General features: G+C 38.0%; 1 protein-coding gene across 1 annotated transcript in view; it reads right to left on the bottom strand.

Moving 5' to 3' along the window:
* Positions 1 to 20898, bottom strand: part of Osbpl8 (oxysterol binding protein like 8) — a 139116-nt gene that overhangs the window by 40180 nt on the left and 78038 nt on the right. The window contains exon 5 of the mRNA XM_031350376.1: positions 714 to 784. Within this exon, the coding sequence (XP_031206236.1) occupies positions 714 to 784 (71 nt within the window). The remainder of the gene's footprint in view (positions 1 to 713; positions 785 to 20898) is intronic.

Raw genomic sequence — 20898 nt, 5'->3', positions numbered from 1 at the left:
TGCTTCACTGAAAGAGGCATGGGAGAGAACTGCTCCTAGCATCCCAGCTGGTTCTGGTTGCTCCTACTGACTTGTGCAGATTCAGTAGAGGCTGGCTGTTTTTGCTGGATCCGTGTCACCACTACTGATTTGTGTTTGGTGTCTACTACTGAACTGGACTTCTGGTATCCTAACAAATGGGGGGAGATTAGACTACCCCCCAAAGAACTACTTCTAAACAGGTCCATCTCCCTTTATCCTATTCACCATCTTTTCTCCCCTACCTTTGGATGGTAGACTAGGAGTGGGGGTGGGAATTGAAGTGTTTGCAAACCCTTATTAAAAGTAGGTTTTTAAAAATGTAAGCCTACAATATATATATTTTGACCATAATATAAATAAATTTAAAATACTTTAAAATGTCTTGTTAAAAAACATGAAGCCTGAAACATCTCTGAGTGGAGCTCTCAGATTTCAGTTTGAAAAGTTCTGCTACAGCCTACATACCATAACCAGTATTACTCTGAAGAAAGCAATGATTGCCAATCAGTACATTCCAAAACAACACTTCACTCAGTCCAAGAATAGACTTTTATACTTTTCATATATACTACATGGTTTAAAAACACCAACATAAAAATTCCTATGAACACTTACAGGATTTCAGTTCAGTGCCTTCATTTTAAATGTCAGAAAATTGTCCTGTCATATACTGAGAGCAATAATACGCCTACCTTGCTCTTTGACATTGAAAGTGAAGAGTCATCTTTATTTTGAGAAATGTCTTCTTTTCCTCTTTCAAAACCTTTGGGGGAAATGGCAATATTTGATTATTACAACCTTTGAATAAACCAGCATTAATGTTAAGGAGCAAACATGAGCCACTCAATTTAGATATGCTTGCTACTTATTTATTTGTGCTCATAGAGTTCAAACTACTATGGGTTACAGTCATTTCACTGCATTTCATTCAAATTAAGGTGGAGCCTTAGAACACTCAGCCTTAGCATAACTGTCTCCTGAGAAGCTTCATCTCACAGCTGATGGAAACAGATGCAGACACCCACAGTCAAACATTAGGCAGAGCTTGAGGAGTCTTGTGGATGAGTCCGGGGATGGATTGAGGGAGCTAGAGGGGTCAAGGACACTACAAGAAGACCTACAGAGTTAACTAACCTGGGTCCATGGGGACTCGCAGAGACGAAACTACTAACTAAAGAGCATTCAGGAGCTGGACCTACGCCCAGATGTGCAGTTTGGTCTCCATGTGGGTCCCCTAACAAGAGGAGTGGGAGCTGACGCTGATTCTGTTGCCTGCCTTTGGATCCCTCTCCCCTAGCTGGGCTGCCTTGCCTGGCCTCAGTGGGAGAGGATGAGCCTTAGTCCTGTTATGACTTGATGTGCCAGGGTGGGTTGGTAACCATGAGAGGCTTCCCCTTCTCTGAGAAGAATCAGAAGAGTTTATGGGGAAAGAGGAGCTGGAATCAGGATGTAAAGTGAATAAATAGATGGAAAAGAAAAAAAACTAAGGTGGAGACATACTAGGTTCTGTAGGGTTTTGTTTTAACTTGGAGAGATGGGTCAAAGGGCCTAAGAACTCACATCATGCAATTCAGGGATCTGTCAACACATTTCTGGCCTTGCACTTACATACACATGGTATTCATCAACACAATCGATCACATGTATACATTAATAAAAAGAAAATTTAAAAGAACAAAGTTATGAAGGGGATAGGTGGAGGAAGAAGGGGATGCATTTGGGAAGACTTAGGGGGAGCATGGAGGGTAAGTATGCTCATATAACACAACTATGTTGCATGCTTTGTGAAATTTTCAAATAACAAAGAGAACGGCAATCAAGAGTTCCTCAGAGCCCACCAATGCCAACCTGAATAGTATTTTCTGTGCTACTGGAACAATTCACATGATATCATCCTCTTAGAGCTTTTAGCTTAGCAAGCTCTTTTTTTTTTTTTTTTTTTTTTTTTTTTTTTTTTGATATAGGCCCTGGTGTAGTCAAGGCTTGCCTTGGCCTCAATATAGAGCCAAGAAAGACTGTGAACTTCTGATTCCCTCTACTTCCACTTTCTAAGTGCTGGGCTTATATAGGCTTGCACCACGTCATCCAGTGGATACAGTTATAGGGTACACAATCATCACCACGTCCATGTTAGAAATGTTCTCTGCAAATCAAGATAAATCCCCAGAACACCAGTGAGCTGATTCCTGAACTGAAAGAACCATCCAAGAGAGCTTTTCTCTCTCACCATCAACTATAAAGGTATTTTATAAGGTGATAAAGAAGGGTGGGAAATAAATCTTCAGTAAGAACACATCAAAGAGAGGAGAAGGTACAGGAGAGGACATGGCAGGAGAGGAGGGAAGAGGGAGAAGGAGGGAGAAGAAAAAGAAATAAAGAAATAAGAAAAGGAAGAGAAGAAAAGGAAGGGAAAGAGGCAGCAAGAGAACACAACCAACCAACCAACCAACCAACCAACCAACCAACCAACCAACCAACCAGCCTAAGTGTAGGGCATGTGCCTGCAGTACCAACTATTGGGGAGGCCGAGCAGGAAGAATAGTTTAATCTAGCAGTTTGAGACCAAGTTAGGTAATACAGTGAGATGTCATCTTAAAAGGGGAAGTAAATATCTAATAACATATTGTAGGAATTAAATGAACATGTATATAAACAGCTGAGATAGAATTTTACATACAGTGTATATTGAGCTAATGTTGACCCTTACTTCTCAATCGTCTAAAACTGTTATTCTAGAATTCATGAACAGGGCTGGAAAGATTAGGATTATGAGCACTGCTCTTTTAGAAGCCTTGGTTCAGTTCCTGGCACCCACGTTCAGTTCCTAATCATCTGTAATTTGAGTTCCAGGAGATTCAACTCCCTCTTCTGATCTCTGGGGACACCAGTCACACACAAAGAGCACATATAAACACAATGGCAAGAGGCAGCCATACAAATAAGTAAATCTAAAAATAACGACGTTCTTTTTACTTGTAGGGGAGAGAGTATTAGCTCTTCCCATACATCACAAAGATGAACCAACAACAGAACCAATGCCTGAAGCATTTCAAAATGATTTATAATTTATTGTTTGGGGTTTATTTTTAATTCTATTCTATCTTATTAATTCTAATACTTTTACTAAATTAAATCTATAGTATAAAAATATTACTCAGTTTGAATATGGGGTGGGGAGATTTTCATAAATGCAACATGGATTCTCAGATGAAAACTTACAGGAACTTGAAACTTAAATATAAAGCAAACTAGAAGTTACAAAATTAAGCTTGAAATTTTAAAAATGTACTCAAAGCAATAAATATACCCATAAAGAATTCTCAATACTAATGACTAACACAACTTCAAAGACCCTCTAAATATACACATGGAAGAACACATTTTTTTAAAACTTCAGTTTCCCCAGTGTTGTTTTAGTCTTGGCTCAATCTGTATCAACCCACTTACTACGTTAAAAAAAAAAAAAATCCAGTTCACCGTATCTACATGTATTATTTCTAAAATTGAACAGTAATTAAAAGAAAGCTATAATTTAAACTTTGTGTATATGTATACTTGTTTGTGCTCATGTATATGTGTGAATAAGTTTCTTGTCTGTGGCTGACGGACTTTATTTTTTGAGATGAGGTCTGGCTCTGAACCTTGTCCATCCGGGTAGTTATCCAGAAATCCCAGCAAACCTCCTGTCTCTGCCTTTCCAGCACTGGATTGCGAGTGTGCTCTGCTGTACCAAGACTGTGCATGGGTGCTGGGGATCTCAACTCAGGTCCCCATGTTCTCATAGAGCACCTTGTCAACAGAGCTGTGCCCCAGCACTACAGCAAACATTAAAAAAAGTAAACAAGCTACAACGCCCTGAATGTTAGAAAATGGTATTCATGAACCTAGGTTATATACGACTTGTCAAACAATATAAATGAATTCCATTTTAACAAAGTGTCATATTTTGAACTTGCAAATCATATAATTAGCTTCATATCATAGTATATGATTAACTTAAAATAATTTTTAATTTTATCTATAAATGGATGGAGTTAAATGCTTTCTAAATATGCAAATCTGGCCAAATTCCTTAAATGTCAACTAAAAATTTTAAAAAGCAGATGATCAACATAAAACATACAAAACATATAAAAAAAAAACCACCACTCCTCTGAATGCTCTAAAATAAAAAATTTTCCAAACTGCATATTGGGTTCCCAAGGGAAATTCCAAAGCAGTAATGCAAAAACTTGTTGCTAGTGTTGATGCTAGATCTTCTCATAAGACTGGATAGATCTGAATTCCTAAAAAGATACAAAATAATCTATCCTTAAAAAATATCTGCCATCAAAGCTTAATAATCAGGACCTTTTCTTTAAAACTTATGCCATGAAAGTGTATTTATTAGGACCTCTGGGGCTATGCCAAAAGTATTTAGTAGTGGTCAAGTATGGTGGTGCGCACTTTTAATCTCAACACTTGGGGAACCCAAGCTGGTGGATCTCTCTGAGTTTGAGGATAGCCTGGTCTACAGAACAAGTTCCAGGACAGCCAAGACAACCTAATGAGAGCCTCTCCAGGCCACTGCTTCCTACTGTGTGTCAGAAAAGGCTGTTGTCTAGAGAGGAGGCAAGGACTCCAATAGAGAAGGGTGACAGGCCAGCACTGCCGACATTAAAGGCAGGAGAACAGCTGAGAACACACATGGAATGGGATCCAAAGTGTAGAACTTGGACAAGCAATTTAACCCAGGGCTGCCACTTTGCCACAGGGGAGAATGCTGGAGAGTCTGAAGAGAGTGCCACAGTACTCTCTAAAATCAAAATAAACTGATGCCTTTCCAAAACGTTCTCATCAATGCTAATACAAGAGAATTCCCTAATGATAGTTCAATCAAAAACAAATCAGTCACAGGTAACTTGGACACCTATGGTATCCTTTTGTTTTAATGTTTTCATATTTGGAATAGTCATAGGCTCACAATAATTCTACTGAAGAGAACTCTTCTGTTAGGTAATTATAAGTCAAGTTTTGTTTACTTCTAGTGACTTCAGTTTCTTGTCTAGATAAATTTTATATAACTTCTTAGCACACAGAATTTACTTCTACTAAAACAGGGTACTGGTTCTGAGTAAATGAGCTTTCTAAAGAATACAAATGCTAGCATAACTGACGAGCTACATTCCAGGAGCAAACCAGGCTTGTTCATCACTGCTGTTTAGATATAATACAAATCAGTTTATGGTGCTTTGGTCTTTTAAAAATTGCTTGTATTTCTACAAATGTGGGCTTAACTAACAGCCATATGCTGAATATCCAAGAACTATAAAATCGTACAAATGCTGAAGGTCTGAAAGGTGGATGAGCAGGTAACAGTGCTTGCTAGCCACTAATCATTACAACCTGGGTACAATCTCTATGAACCACATAGTGGAAAGAATCAAATCCTACAAGTTGTTCTCAGACCTCAACATGAGTCCTCAGCATGCTCACATACACACGCACAAAATAATTGCAATTTAAAAATTTTTTACTATTTATCTGTGGATATTTTACTTGAATTTATGTATGTGTACCACATGCAAACCTGGTACTCGTGGAGTCCAGAAGAGGGTGTCTGAACCTCTGAAAATGGAGTTACAGTCATTGTTAGCCACCATGTGGGTACTGGGAATGGAACCTGGGTTCTCTGAAGGAGCAGTCAGTGCTCTTAACCACTGAGCCATCTCTCTGGGCCTGAATAATAGTAATTGTTTTTAAATTTAAGAAGTAAAACTCTACTTTTAAAAGCCTAAAGTAAAGCTTTTAGTCTTTTATAGGCGATTTCTTTGCTAAGGGTTTCCCACAATTCTTAGGTAGTGTTCTAGAAACAAGTACAATGGCCACAGCTGTAAATAAGAGCTGAGATTCAGAGATATAATTAGATCCAAACTAAGCAAAACATACTGCAATACAATGTTACTATGAGCACACAGGCAAGGGCGGAGTTCTAGGATACAGCTCATTATCAGCAAAACAATACATTGCTTGGTAGAAGGGTATGGGAGAGAAAGAAAGAGATGGAAGCAGAAACATAAAATTTCCTATAAAAATTAAAAATGAAAAAATAACTGATGTGTAAGATAAAGTTATCTTTAGATATCTCTGATGTAGAATTAATTCTCCTCTAATGCTACTAGATGAAAGTAAATGCATCTAAGATATTTTTTCAGAACAACAAAATATCTCAAAAGAAATCAGATGTCTATTTCTTTTGACCTTTAACTTAAATGCATAACAAAAAGCCCTTTCTCTGGGGTACCTGCTTCTACTGCTGGGCTGTCAAAGCTAGTACTCTGAAGAGCTTTTATCAGAGAACACAGAAGAATCCCTGCAAGATTTCTCTACTGTAAGAACTGAAAGATATAGCAAATCATTTACTCCTTTGACAAAATAAACTCACAATGATGGTTTCAATTTTCTAAGTGAGTATATATCAAACTTTCAAATAGTAAAGTGTCTATTGTTTACTAAGATTATTCCTTAATACTAAGCAGATGTGAAGGTCAACAAATAGCATGTGCTATTATACCTAGCAACGGCTTAGAAACAGTCAAGAAGATAAACACAAAACAGGAACCAAGTCTTATTATGAAAAAGCAAAGGCTGCACATAACAGCATTTAAAAGCTTCAGTATCCTGTATTTTAAAGCCACTTCTGAATAAGGACACATTAAAATTTGCATTGCTTAAGGACATAAACGAAGCATGATTGTAACCACACTATGTTAAGAAGACAATACAGATTAAATACTATTCAAAGCTTATGCTATTTAGGTATAGTTTAGAACCGTGGATTTTATTTTTTTTGGAAAACATTGTTAGAAATGAATCTGAAATTAGTAAATTTATAATTTATTTAATGTTTAGGTATCTCAAAACAATGCTAATTATTATCTAAAAACAATGCTTTATTGTCATTGTACCCAAAAAGGTACGGGTAAAACAGAATTCTACTTCAAATTCAAAAAAATGTAAATGTCAATATATATATATATATATATATATATATATATACACATATTTGAGTTAATATTAAGACGAATAACCAAATATTTGTCACAATAAATTATTTCAAATAAAAGCTAAAGTTGTCTACATGTTATTGACCAATCAATTAATGCCTAAATGATAGCTTTAAAGTATCTACTTTCATTTAATAAATATTACACTGTATGTAACATATAATTTTCTTACCCAAAATTAAATCCACATGAATAAGCCTAGCAAAAAATATATATCTAGAAAACTTTACTATTGTCAAGAATTAAAAGATTGTAAGATTAGCACATATGTTAAACATTAATTATAATGACTACAGAAGTGGCTAATTATCCATGTTAAATGTCTGGGTTTCATCTGCTAATACCTCTGTCAATACCATTTCTTTATATGAATATATATGTATTATATATCAAATTCAGAAATGCTTTGTCAAGGGCCATATATTTACTGCTACATTTAAACCAAAATGCACATGATAAAAAAAAAATCAAAAATCCTATTTTACTGACTCATTAGCTCTCAAGTTTTAGCTGAAGAGACTATTACAAGAAAATGAGGAAAGCCCAGCCATAGATAAGCAGCTACTGAAAGCTAAGCTTTCACAGCAGAATTGTTTAAATGAAACATAATGTTAAGATTTTCAAATCCCCATGTTACTTTCATTAAGAAAATGTAAGAAATTAAGGAAAGAATGCAAGATTAAACAAACAAACCTTGTAGGGAAGGAGAAAGTTCATTGTATCCTCCAAACGAAGCATTCCGGACAAGCTTTCGGCCATCAATTCGTGGAGGGAATAAAACAGATGAAACCCCAGTACATGAAGAAAATCTACGATGTTGTGAACTCTCTTCTTTCATGGTTTAGAAGGTCTACTTAGTATATATGCTCACCCAGAAGGCTAATTAGCGCAATATGGCAAAGGCAGGCTTTTCTCTCACATCCAAGTGTAGCAAACAAAGGACACACACATTTAACAGCAAAGGAGGACCAGAGACTGTCAAATCAGCAATAAACAGATAGAGAGACTGACGGCAAAGGCACTGAGCCAGACAACTGGTTTCTTTTTTAAAAAACAAGTTGATTAAAGGGCTGTTCCACTAAGGCTTTCCGCTTATATCAAAGGAACGATGCCCTGCACTGAACCGCTTGCTGCTTTAAAAAAACAAAGCAAGATCAATACTTAGCCATTCCCGAGGAAGTAATAGGGTCTCTTCTTTTCTCAAGACACAAGCCTTTCACCACGTCTGTTATATTTTTGTAGTATCTGGCCACATCTCCCTCCTCTCCCAACTCTTTTCTTTCCAGCTTTTGGTTACTTCAAAAATAGATCTCAACACTATACTTTTTATCTTTACTGAAGCTTCTAGATTTATATCTAATCTGCTGCTTGTCTTGGCCATGATTAAAAATTCAGAAGGAAAGATATTCTTTCAAATACAATTTTGATGGATCACAACTGCAAAAGCAGAGAATTAACATGTAAGTTTTGCTAAGAGGAATATAGGAGTCTTCAGGCACCGTTAATGTGAACCAATCAACATAGGAGATTAAGATGCCTCGCACTCTAGCACACACTCCCTTGAAGCATTAGCTGCTACAGTTCCTCTTCCTCGTGTTTAAAATGTTCAAAATACATAATCTACCAATGACTTTTGCCTACATAAAAAGAAATAATTTTCTATTTCAAAAGTAATAACCTATACCATCTCCTTATACCTAACTTTTAAAATTCCCAAGAACTCTTCTCGTTGTACTAAATTACTTTTGCCTGGGCTGGAGAGATGGCTCAATGGTTAAGAGCACTGACTGCTCTTCCAAAGGTTCTGAGTTCAAATCCCAGCAACCACATGATGGCTCACAACCATCTGTCATGAGATCTGATGCCCTCCTCTGGGGTGTCTGAAGACAGCTACAGTGTACTTACATATAATAAATTACTTTTGCCTTACCCTATCTTACTCCATTCAAGTTAAACTTGGTCGTTTATTCTTACAAGAACTTTGCACTAAGATTCTGTTTCTTTCTTACCATGCACACATTTTAAAGCAGAGTCTTGGTTCATATAAAACATCATTCCTTATAACCTTAAGAGTATTTCTTCTTAAGGAAAAAAAAAAAACAGTTAAACTGAGTTAAAACTCAGTTTCCAATAGTGAGGGTGGTACATGCCTTTTATGCCAGCACTCAAGGGGCAGAAGCAGGGGGTCTACATAGTGAGTTCCAGGCCAGCCAGGGCTACATATAAAACAACCAAATTTTCTGTATAATGCAAAGGCATTTCAAAATCACTGTAAAATTAAGTTTATGGAGCTTCGGTGTTGTTTTTGCCTTGTTTCATTCTTCCCCATACCATAAAATGTAAATCACTAGTAATCATAGACAATCAGAAAATTATAATTCATATAGCTTGCCTTTAAAGGCATAAAGAAGGTATTATCACAAAAGGCATTATCCTTTTACAGTTAAGTAAGGTTTAAATTTAATGGGGTCTCCAGTTCCTTATCTATAAAATACTAAGAGTAGTATCTATAAGATTATTGTGTAAAGTCTACAAAGGTTCCAGGTAAAACTATTAGAATAAGTTCTCTCCTAAAGTTCAAGAAACATCAGAGGAAAGAAGTTGTTTTTGTTTTTCTAAAGACCATAAACAAGGACAGGAATACATCTGCAACACAAATTTGACAGTGAACCTGGAATGCACAAATATAGGCTCAAAGAAGCACAAAAGCCATGTCACATGTCAGTCTTTATATCAAAAAATCCTTTTGTATATAATTCACAGCAGCAAATTACACTGGATTATGTGTCAAATGGATGAATTAATATTTTAAAATATTCATTAACAATACTAGAAACAAGTGAGACATACACACAATATCTTCAATATCTTAAAGATAACGGTGCTCCATTTAGAAATCTTATTTAACCTGCCAAACTCTGTTATGCACATTAGAATATACTAACAATACTCAAGATACTATAGGTTTCAAAATCCTACTTTTCATTCATATTTTAATTTACTTTTGTGTGTTTTTAAAAGAATCATCAAGTGTACCTCTTGTCAATTCAGGTTCTAAAATACACAAAGTATCCAGTGTTCATTTGAGTTCACTATCCCACAAGCCAGATCCAACCAGATACTATGTGACTCTCACCCCAACCCCCTCTTCTCTCTCTGGTAGAATTGAGAAAATACTCATGTAAATAATTTCTTCTAGGGCTTACTTCTGTCTAGTATACCAAGACTGTACCAGCATATATACTGTCCAAAAAAAAAAAAGGTAACAGTAAATCAGCACTGCTTAGGATATAAAAGATCACCAAGTCAAATAGCTACTTTCACTAAAAAGTCCCCCGCCAGCACACCATCTTTTACATGGAGAGCTGCTTGGGTCACCTTCACCCAGGCTCTTCTCTGGCCTGAAGCTTGTCCTAGTGTCTATTAGAATTTTGCCTCTTTCCCTAGACTCATATTTGAATTAACTGACAATACCTCTAGTAAAAGACAGTGTCCTACTTTTCATTTGCTAGTCTACTGTAAGCTAAACAGTACAAACTACTTCTGCCATATTCCTGCTACCAGCAACAGCCCAGAACCAAACTACAAGGAATGCTGTGTTTTCCAGCTCTCACTAATGATTACAACTAGTCCTTTTCCATGGAACATTTTATGACTCTAGGAAAATAACTGGCATGCAACATTTAAAAAGAAAACAGAAGGGTTTAGGCCATGGTCTCAGAGGTTTTAATCCATGTTTGCTTTGGCTTGCCCTCTTGCTAAGGCATGAAGTGACAGACCACCGCAATGGCAACAGCATGTGACAAAACCTGCTTACTTGACAGCAGCCAGGTCCAAGGAGACAACAGGACCTAAGGACAAGATTTACCTTCTACTAGTCTATTCAGAAGCTAGGCTTTATCAAAGGCTTATCCCTCTGATGAAGTTAGAGCCAGAGATCCAGTTACCTCAATAGCCCTAACACCAGTAGACCAAGTCCAAAGTACATGAGCCTTTGGGTTCATTTATATCCAAACCATAACATGATTCTTAGTAAACTCTCAAAGAAATCCAGGCCACGCTACAACTCAGAGAGTTCTTTTTGGAGTATCCTTCTCTGGTAATACTGCCCCTTCTTTACACAAGGACTTGTTGAATAGGCCAAAGATATTTGGACTGAGGCTGTCTGTAATTTGAGTTCCTATAGAATGAACTATAAAACAACTTGCTTATAAGTGAATGTGAACTTAACTTGGTCTAATTTTGCAACAGAAAGTCAGATGTCAGCCAAGCTCATAAAGCACTGAGCTTCAGGCCAATTACAGGCAACCAACTGATCAGGCCATGCTCAAATGAGGCAAGAAGCTATCTTGTACTCCACTATGAGTTCTGTTTGTCAATATTCACTGCCCCACACTGCAGAGCAGAACTCTTGGAACCTCTGTCCCATACGGAATGCTGCCCAATACATGAATTATTCTTGTTCAAATAAACTGTCATATTTATCTAAAGATTTTCTTTGAACACTTAGTCCTTCTAAAGAAATGATTTAGATATACACACAGATAGTACCATTACTATAAATACAAGGTAAGAAAAAGCCACAGGTCACATAGGGCCAGCAGATGTGACAGTACAAGCCGATTAGGAACTGCATCTGAGCACTAGCAATGATCCCTTCTCATTATGCATTTACACTGCATAGTTTATTGTACTAACAGATAGTAATTTCCTTTTAACAAAAGCTGTTCAATTGTTGCCTAATGCACAGAAAACACAAATAGAAGCCACTACGGTGAACAGAATTTAAGTTATAATTTTATACTCATGTGTTTGTTTGTGTGGGCATGCATGCACATAGAGGGGGAACAATAGCCCCATGGTCAGAGGACAATTTGCAGGGACTGGTTCTTTCCTTCTATACCATTTGGGTCTTGGGGATGAGACAGAACTCTGACCATCAGGTTTGGATGAAAATAATTTACTGAGACATTTCATTAGCATATTATGACAATAATTTTGTTATACACTTATTAAAAATGCACTGAAAATCTGGCTCTAAATTTCTCAAAGAAGTGAAAATGACAGCAGCTATTCAACTGAAGCCCTGTTATTACTTTGTAAAGAGGAGAGTATACTCTCCCAAATTCTCCAAACAAAGGAGATTAAGTCCCAATAGCAAGAACTAACTAGGAGAGGGAATATTGATCACCCTTAAAAGTATCTTAGGTTAAAAATACACTTAAAACATTTTTTTCAAGAAAAAATGTCCCTTGCTACTCTTATATTCCTTCCTACTTTGATTAAAACAGAACAAAAAAGCAACTCAAAAGGCCTGCAGTCCTATCAGAATTACACCAGACTTCTCACCAGAGACTATGAAAGCTAGAAGATCCTGGGCAGATGTCATACAGACCCTACAAGAACACAAATGCCAGTCCAGGCTACTATACCCAGCAAAACTCTCAATTACCACAGATGGAGAAAACAAGATATTCCATGACAAAACCAAATTTATACAATATCTTTCCACAAATCCAGCCCTACAAAGGATAATAGATGGAAAACATCAACATAAGGAGCAAATTACACCCTAGAAGAAGCAAGAAGGTAATCTTTCAACAAATCCACACAAACCTAATTCCACCTCTTACAACAAAAACAGCAGGAAGTGACAATTACTTTTTCTTAATATCTTAATATGAAAATTAATATTACCAACATATCCTAATCGATTGAAATCCAATAATATGAGGAATTAGAAATTTGTTGATTGTCATCCATTGGTCTCTCTAATTTGGTAATTGGAGAAATAGATCCAACATTGTACAATCTATATACACTTTCAGCTTGTATGTTTGTGACAGTGTCTGGCTGTGTACAACATCTTGAAATTTTGCTTCTCCTATCTCAGCCTCTCTATTAGCAGTATTGTTTACTTCATGTCTTTACACTATACTATGGTTTTCAGGACAGCTTTTATATTTCAAAAGTATTTATATACCCAAAAGAAACATAGACAATTAACTTGGGAGGTGGCTTGTAAGAGAACAACAAAGAGTGAGACTGAATGCTTTGCTTGACATTTGTAACTCTTGTATCAAGTTTGAAGAAGAGGACTTTATAAGTTACTCTTTCTCTGAGATGAATGCTTTTCCAAATTATCACAGCTAATGAACCAAATTCTTACCCTCACCTAATGTCTGTGCCACCCTCCAAGCAGAACCATTGTTCATTTAAACAGTTGGCGAATGACTTTATGGATAGACCATCTTAGTACCTACACCATTTCTTAAATGAATGTAATCTGTTCTCTGTGGGCAGAGAATAAAGTCACTCACTCAAGTCAAATAGCTTTGACCATAGCAGGAGGTCTGCATCCAAAAATCGAGTCTACAATTCATTTCTTGGTGCAGCAGAACTATCAACTCTCAGCTTAGCTACAATGGAGGTAAAACCCTTTGGTGATGTGAGGGTCATTGAAGTACAGCCTTCTTACAATGAACTCCAATGTCTAAAAATTGTTCTTATTTTGGGCTTGTACCACAGTAAGAGCCAAGATTTTAAACTCTACTAAATACAAAACAAACAAACAAAAAGACTTTATATTTATGTTAATTTAAGAAAATACCAGTAGTGATGTATTATTTTGAAGTATACAGTTAATATGTTTGGAGTTATTTAAAATTTATATTGAGAAAAATGTATTTTCACTATTGCTGTAAACAAGCATTTACATAAGACTATTAAATTGATTGTTGTTTTATATCAAACAACTTTTATAATACTTATTTTTATTGTTATAATATTTTATAAATTTTAAGGAATATGACAAAAAAGATATTGTAGGTATTGAAGGGGGGGTCTCTGGGAGGAGTGGGGGTACAAAAGGGAAACAAGAATGTGATTTAATTCTATTTACTTAAAATATGTTTTTAAATGTTAACAAATTCAGATAAATTGAAATCATGTAACTTTTCTCATCATAATGCAATAAAAGTTAAAAAAAAAAAAAAGGCCTGCAGTGCTAAGCCAGCCCTCCCCCTAATCTCTGCAAAGATGCTTAAAACAAAGCTGGGTTAGTCATTCTTAATTTTCAGTAAGTGCTTTCAAGTTATTTTAGTTTCTTTTGTAGACACAGGGTTAAATATAGATATTATAACATTTAGCAAGAGAAAGTTAAAAATATTCTATTCTTATTTTCTTAATATGCAAAATATGATGTTGACTTTTATTATGTTATAAAGCAACTTTCTAAACACAAGGAATTTCAAACCAGAAATAACCATATTGAAAGAAGTATTGGTAACTTCAGAATCGAAGCATTAAGATCTCTAAACCTCAGAAGTTGGCACAGCCTGTAATTTAGACTATTTTTAACAAAACTCCTTATGGCTGGAAGCCAGCAACAAGACTCAGAGGGTGGAGTTAAAGATGAGGGAAAAGAAAAATCAAAGCCTCTTTCAACAATACAATTCTCATGAGATAGAATACATACACATTCAAGAACATAGCTGTGTGTTTATGGCCAACATAAATTCAGAGTATGTTCAAATATCTTACCGAGGAACGAAGAATTGCTTCGGTTCATGGAAGAGAGTGACTTCTAGGTGTCTCTGTACCTGTGAACCCCTTTACTAAGTAAGGGTTTTCTGTGTCTGTCATCTGAGATTATACCAGCAGTGCCTACCATAGCCCTGGGGAATATGATACAACCCTGTACAGTAGAAAGCTGCTGCATAGAACCACTCCTTTATGCTCATGTTTTCTATTAACTCTAGATATAGACTCCTATTATTTTTAATTCTGCCAGAACAAAGAGGGAACTGACTTTAGGTCTGCAAGTATTTACTAAGGGATAACAGAAATGCACTACTCAGATGGTCTAAGTTAACTTGGGTAAAACAACAATCACACAAAGGCTTTGTTATATGACACTTCAAAACTGTAACATTTAAGAATTAGTTTGAGCCATGTATATCTAATTGTACATGCCTGTAATCCCAGCAGTCAGGAAGGTAAGGCAGGAGGATTATAAATTCAAACTAGCTTGAGATGTAAAGGGAACCTATATCTCAAACAAACAAACAAACAAAACAAAACAAAACAAACAAAAGTATGAAATGGGCTGAAGTTTCAGCAAGGAACATGGGCTGGTCTCTCAAAAAGCAAAGTATTTGCAAACTAACTTAAAAATAAAAATGTAGAAAATAGCTTTTTACATCAAAAAAGGTTAGCTACCAATCCCAGCACACCACAAAGCCTGAACACGAATCCTGAGAGAATGGGTATCTCTTGTGAGATGAGCTATGATTTAGTCCCAAGCTCCTTTGGCACTCCTGTTCTTTAAAAGCACCCAGGGAAAGGGAGAAAACAGGCCTAATTAGTCAACATGTCTGCCTTTCCTGAGCGACAACTGAAAGATGCACTCAGCCCAGCAGTAAGAATGAACACATCTTACCCTTTCTGAGACTGTAATAGTATTCATCTCAAACACTAGGAAGTAAACTGATTTTTAAAAAAGTATGGGGTGTGTAGGCTGGGGGACAGACAGAGCTGAAGAGATGGTTCTGTGGTTCAAAGCACTGGCTACTCTTCCAGAGGACCAAAGTTCGATCCCTAGCACCTGTCTGGTGGCTCTCCCCTGTCTGTACTTCCAGTTCCAGATGATCTGATGCCCCCCACGCCCGCCTCCACAGAGCCAGGCATGCACATGGCACATAGACACACATGCAGGAAAAATACCCACACATATAACTTCTATAAAAATTTTAAGGGTAAATAAGCTGATGAGAAAAAATGTAGAAAATGTACAGTTTTTGGAAGAAACTGAGTCACTGTTCTAATACAACTGTAAGAACTAAAGATTTTCCTGACAGATGTGGGTTGAGAAAGTCAGATAATCCAATGAAAACCAGGAGAATCCCAAGAAAATGGGAAGAAATTCTACTTCAGAAAACAATTATGTTTTTAAGTAATTATTGTCCTCTCTTAAGTTATAATGAGTCAATTTTCATGAAAAAGTCACAGCTAGAAAGCAGAACAATGAAACTAAACGAATTTATCAAATAGTAAATAATGGCTTACTAAGCTTATAACTTAAGGTATTTGAATCTAAATTCTACTATAATAACCATATAAAGGAGCAAGTTATAAAATTTCAAAAGTACTGATATTCAAAAGTACTGGATTTTAAAAATGAAGAGAGCAGTTTTATTTAATAAGGTCCTGTAGAGGAGAAATATTTAAGCTGCATTTTCAAGCCAGGAAGGGAAGTACACCATCAGTCATTTCAGCACTTGGGAGGTTGCTGGGTAGGAAGGAGTCCAAGATGTTGCTAAGTTTGAGGCCATCCTGGTCTACTCAAGATGCTGGCTCAGTGAATGCATAAAGCAGTAAGCTACAGCTTTAGAAATGGTTCACAAGGACAAGAGAGAACATTTTATTTTATTTTATTTTATTTTATTTCTTAGTTATTCACTTTACATCCTGCTCACTGCCCCCTCCCGGTCACCCCCTCCCACAATCCTTCGCCCTCTCCCCTTCTCCTCTGAGCAGGTAGCCCCCTGCCCCCTTCCCTGAGTATCTCCCACCCTGGCACATCAAGTCTGTGAACCTAGGTGCACTCTCTCCCACTGAGGCCAGACAAGGCAGCCTAGCTAGAACATATCCCATGTACAGGCAACAGTTTTCATTATTCAGGACTTACATGTGGAACAACAACAGCTGCAGTTGTTCAGGACCCACATGAAGACCAAGCTGCACATCTGCTACATATGTACAGGGAAGCCTAGCCTCAAATAACCTAAACAACAATGAAGGCACAAGAAAATATCCTTGACTCTCACTTAGAAGGGGGAATCAAATAGTCATAAGAGGCAGACAGAGGAAGGAAACTGGGTGGGAGAGGAGATGGGGAGAGGAAAGGGGAAGCTCAGGCTCAGGTGTGTGGAGGAACAGTAAGGATGGCCAGAAGGCCATGAGAATGAATAGAAATCTGCAACTGATGGGGGTGGGGAGGTGAAGGGGCATCTCCAGGACACTACAGGAGACCTGGGATAAGGGAGGCACCCAAGAATCAATGGGGGTGACCTTAGCAGTGACTCACAGCATTGGGGACACAGAAGCTGAAGAGGCCATCCCCTGTAGCCAGGCAAGAACTCCAGTGGAGTGATAGAGACACCAACCCACCCACAAAACTTTCGACCTATAATTTATCCTGTCTATACAAAATGCAGGGATGGGGAATGGAACAGAGACTGAGGGAATGGCCAACTTGAGACCCAACCCCTGCCACTATTAATGATATTCTGTCCTGCCTGCACACAGGAGTCTAACATAGCTGTCCTCTCAGAGGCTTCACCCAGCAGCTGACTCAGTCAGATACAGACACCCACAGCCAAACAGTGGGTGGAGCTTGGAGACTCTTAGGGAATAATAGGAGGGGGGATTGCAAGCCCTGAAGGGGATAGGAACTCCACAGGAAGACCCGCAGAGTCAGCTAGCCTGGACCCTTGGGGCTCTCAGAGACTGAACCACCACCCCAAAAATATATGTGGGCTAGAAGAAGAACATTGTATAATGGAAGACCAAGAAAACCACAGTCCAAGTAAAGAACAGTGAGGAAAACCACTTCCCTAGGTTTATGAAGAGGAATACAAGCTGAGATTGGAAGAATAAAACTCAACATACTTAAGAGCCTTGACTACCAGATACAGAACTTATAACACACATTTCCAACATACAGTTACTGCTTTACATTTGCTGGGTCAAATGATGCTGCATGAGATGTACTTGGAGACACCTATAAACAAGTGTCAGTATGCTTCACTGAAGAGTACACTCTGTGGCTAAGCTAAGCACAGCTCCCAGGTGGGTCTCAGACAGCCCAGTACCCGTAACCACTGTTTTTTTACTAATGGGAGTGACACAAATGCAGGTGAGTCATCTAACCAGCTTTTCAATGACAGGGTTGAATAATTAAAAAGTGATATTTTGATTTACAACTTTCTATTTTTATCCATGTTATTTCCTTGGAGATCTACTGTATAGGTTTCATATATTTGTTGGCCATATGCACACATCACCATAACCTCACTTAATAGTAACAATTTTTTGTTTAGTTGTTTTGTAAGGAAAAATGGACATGTTGCATTAGAAGGCAAGGGCTTAACAGAAGAACAGGCTTCAGCAGTAGGCCACACAGTTATACAACAATAAAGACCTGGCCCAAGAAGGTGATATTCAAAATGAAAGTATCAAGGAAGACATAAAGCCAGGTATGGTAGCACAACTCCTAGCACCTGGGAAGGCAGAAGGATCAAGAGTTCAAGATGAGGCTAGCCTGAACCATAAGAGACTCTTTCTCAAAAAATCATGAAGGGGATGAGAAGAAAGGAGGGGGGGATGGAAGAAGGGGAGGGAGAACATGAGGGGAAAGAAGAGTGAGGCGAGATTGAGAGAATATCCTAACACTAAAAGTTGTCAAAGACATGCATGGTATGTACTCACTTACAAGTGGATATTAGCCATAAAGTACATGATAACCCTGCTACAATCCACAGAGCTAAGTAACAAGGAGGGACCAGGGGAGGATGCTTGAATCTCACTCAGAAGGGGAAATAAAATAGACAGAAGTGGATATAGAAAGGGAGCTGGGTGGGAGAGTAAGTGGGAAGGGGATCAGGTGTGGGGAGAGGGGAGAGATGAGAGAGCTGAGAGAGAGAGAAAGGAAATTGGTGGGTGGGCATTTCTGGGGCAAGTCAGAGCACCTGGGACAGGGGAAGCTCCTGGGAGGATATGGGAGTGACACTAGCTGAGACACATAGCAGCAGCAGATATGGAGCCAGAAGTGGCCATCTCCTGTAGTCAGCCAGGACTTCAGTGGAGGAAGGAAGACACCAACTCACTCACAAAACCTTCAGCCCAAATTTTTCCTGCCTACAAGATGTGAAGGGATAAAGATGGAGCAGAGACTGGGAAAATGGCCAACCAATGACTGGTCCAACTTGAGACCTACAATGGGAGAGAGACAGCCCCTGGATAATGATAGTCTGCTACGCTTGCAGACAGGAGCCTAGCATAGCTGTCATTTGAGAGGCTTCAGCCAACAGCTGATGGCAGATGCAGACACCCACAGCTAAACATTAGGCAGAACTCAGGGAGTCATGTGGAAGAATCAGGGAAGAATTGCTGGTACCAGAGGGGGCACAGACACCATAAGACCTACAGAGTCAACTAACCTGGGCCCATGGGGACTCACAGAGACTAAACCACCAACCAAAGAGCATGCAGGGGCTGGACCTAGATCCCCTACACATATGTAGCAAATGTGCAGCTTGGTCTCCATGTGGATCCCCCAACAATTGGAATGGCGGCTGTCTCTGATTCTGTTGCCTACCTCTAGACCCCTTTCACTTAGCTGGGTTGCCTTGTTTGACCTCAGTAGGAGAGGATGTATTTAGTCCTGCTGTGACTTGACATGCCAGAATGGGCTGGTGTCAGAGAGGGGAATGACTCCTCTCTCCTCCTCTTCAGAGAAGGGGAGGAGATGGAGGTGGGTAGAGAGGAGAGAGGGGGCTGTGATCAGGAAGTAAAGTGAAGAAACAGATTTTTAATATGAAAAAAGCTTGGGGAAAATTAGAAAGCTATCTACATTAAAATTAAAAACATCTGCTCTGTCAAGGAAATCATTAAGACACTGATAAGACATGCCAAAACTGTAAGAAAATAAAATACAAAGCCATTAAAAGTTGGCACAAATATATTTTAATAACTGTTAAAACTCAATACTAATGTAAAAAGCCAATTTTTGTTTTGTATTGTTATTTTCTAGGCAGGGTTACTCTGTGTAGCCCTAGCTATCATAGAACACACTCTATAGACCAGGCTGGCCTCCACTTCAGAGATACACCTGCCTCTGTCTCCCAAGCACTGGGATTAAAAGTTTGCACCATGACTGCCCAGCATGGAAAGCCAAATGTGTACACGGACCAAATAAAAACTGGTATTTCCTAAAAGCTACATAATAGGCATGAAAATGCTCAACATGAGTCAGTAGGAAATGCAAAGCCAAACAAACAAATGAACCCCCATAATATGATCACTACACAATCAGTAGAATAACCAAAACAGAGAAGGTCTAAGCACACAGAGTGACAGTTTGGCTCCCAGGCTGCTAGCAGGAAGCAGAGGTGAGGGCCCACCCTCAGGACAGTGTGCAGCTGGAACCCTACTCTTAGCAGGCAGAAGCTCAGTCCCTGGACTACACAGGGGAGACCCTGCTCCCAACCTTCCCACCACCCTGCAAACAAGTTTGGCAGTCTTAGACCTTGTAAAAATGTTAGAGGTTAAGAACTGTGTTTTTGTTTTAGCTATTCAAGCAATATGGATATATAATAATGCTTAATTTCTCCCTTGTAATAATTTAAGAAGAGCTTAAAATCTAAACCAGATTATCATCACTAGAAGTAGACTACATACACATCATTAGCCAGCAAAAGAAAGGTAACAACTATCTCTCTACAAATCATTGTGTGCATGTAAAAAGATTACTAAAATCTAAAATCTAGATTAAATTTCTATTCCAGATGAGAGTTGCTTTGTATACTGTGAAAAGTTGGTCAGGAAAAATCACTCTTCCTAACTATTCAAGCTCATTTGTAAAAGGGGGAAATGGCTTATACACCATATGCCTCTATAGGAATTCTATGAGCTAACACATGTAAAAGCACTAGAAGACATTCAACCGAAGCATTAGTCACTATACTTTTTTTAAAAAAAAATTATTTTATTTATTTTATGTGTCTGAGTACACTGTAGCTGTACAGATGGCCATAAGCCATCATGTGTG

The sequence above is a fragment of the Mastomys coucha genome, unplaced genomic scaffold (assembly GCF_008632895.1).
Source record: "Mastomys coucha isolate ucsf_1 unplaced genomic scaffold, UCSF_Mcou_1 pScaffold4, whole genome shotgun sequence".
NCBI classification, from domain to species: Eukaryota; Metazoa; Chordata; class Mammalia; order Rodentia; family Muridae; genus Mastomys; species Mastomys coucha.
Note: the sequence above shows the minus strand (reverse complement) of the source record. Positions and strands in the feature narration are given on the sequence as shown.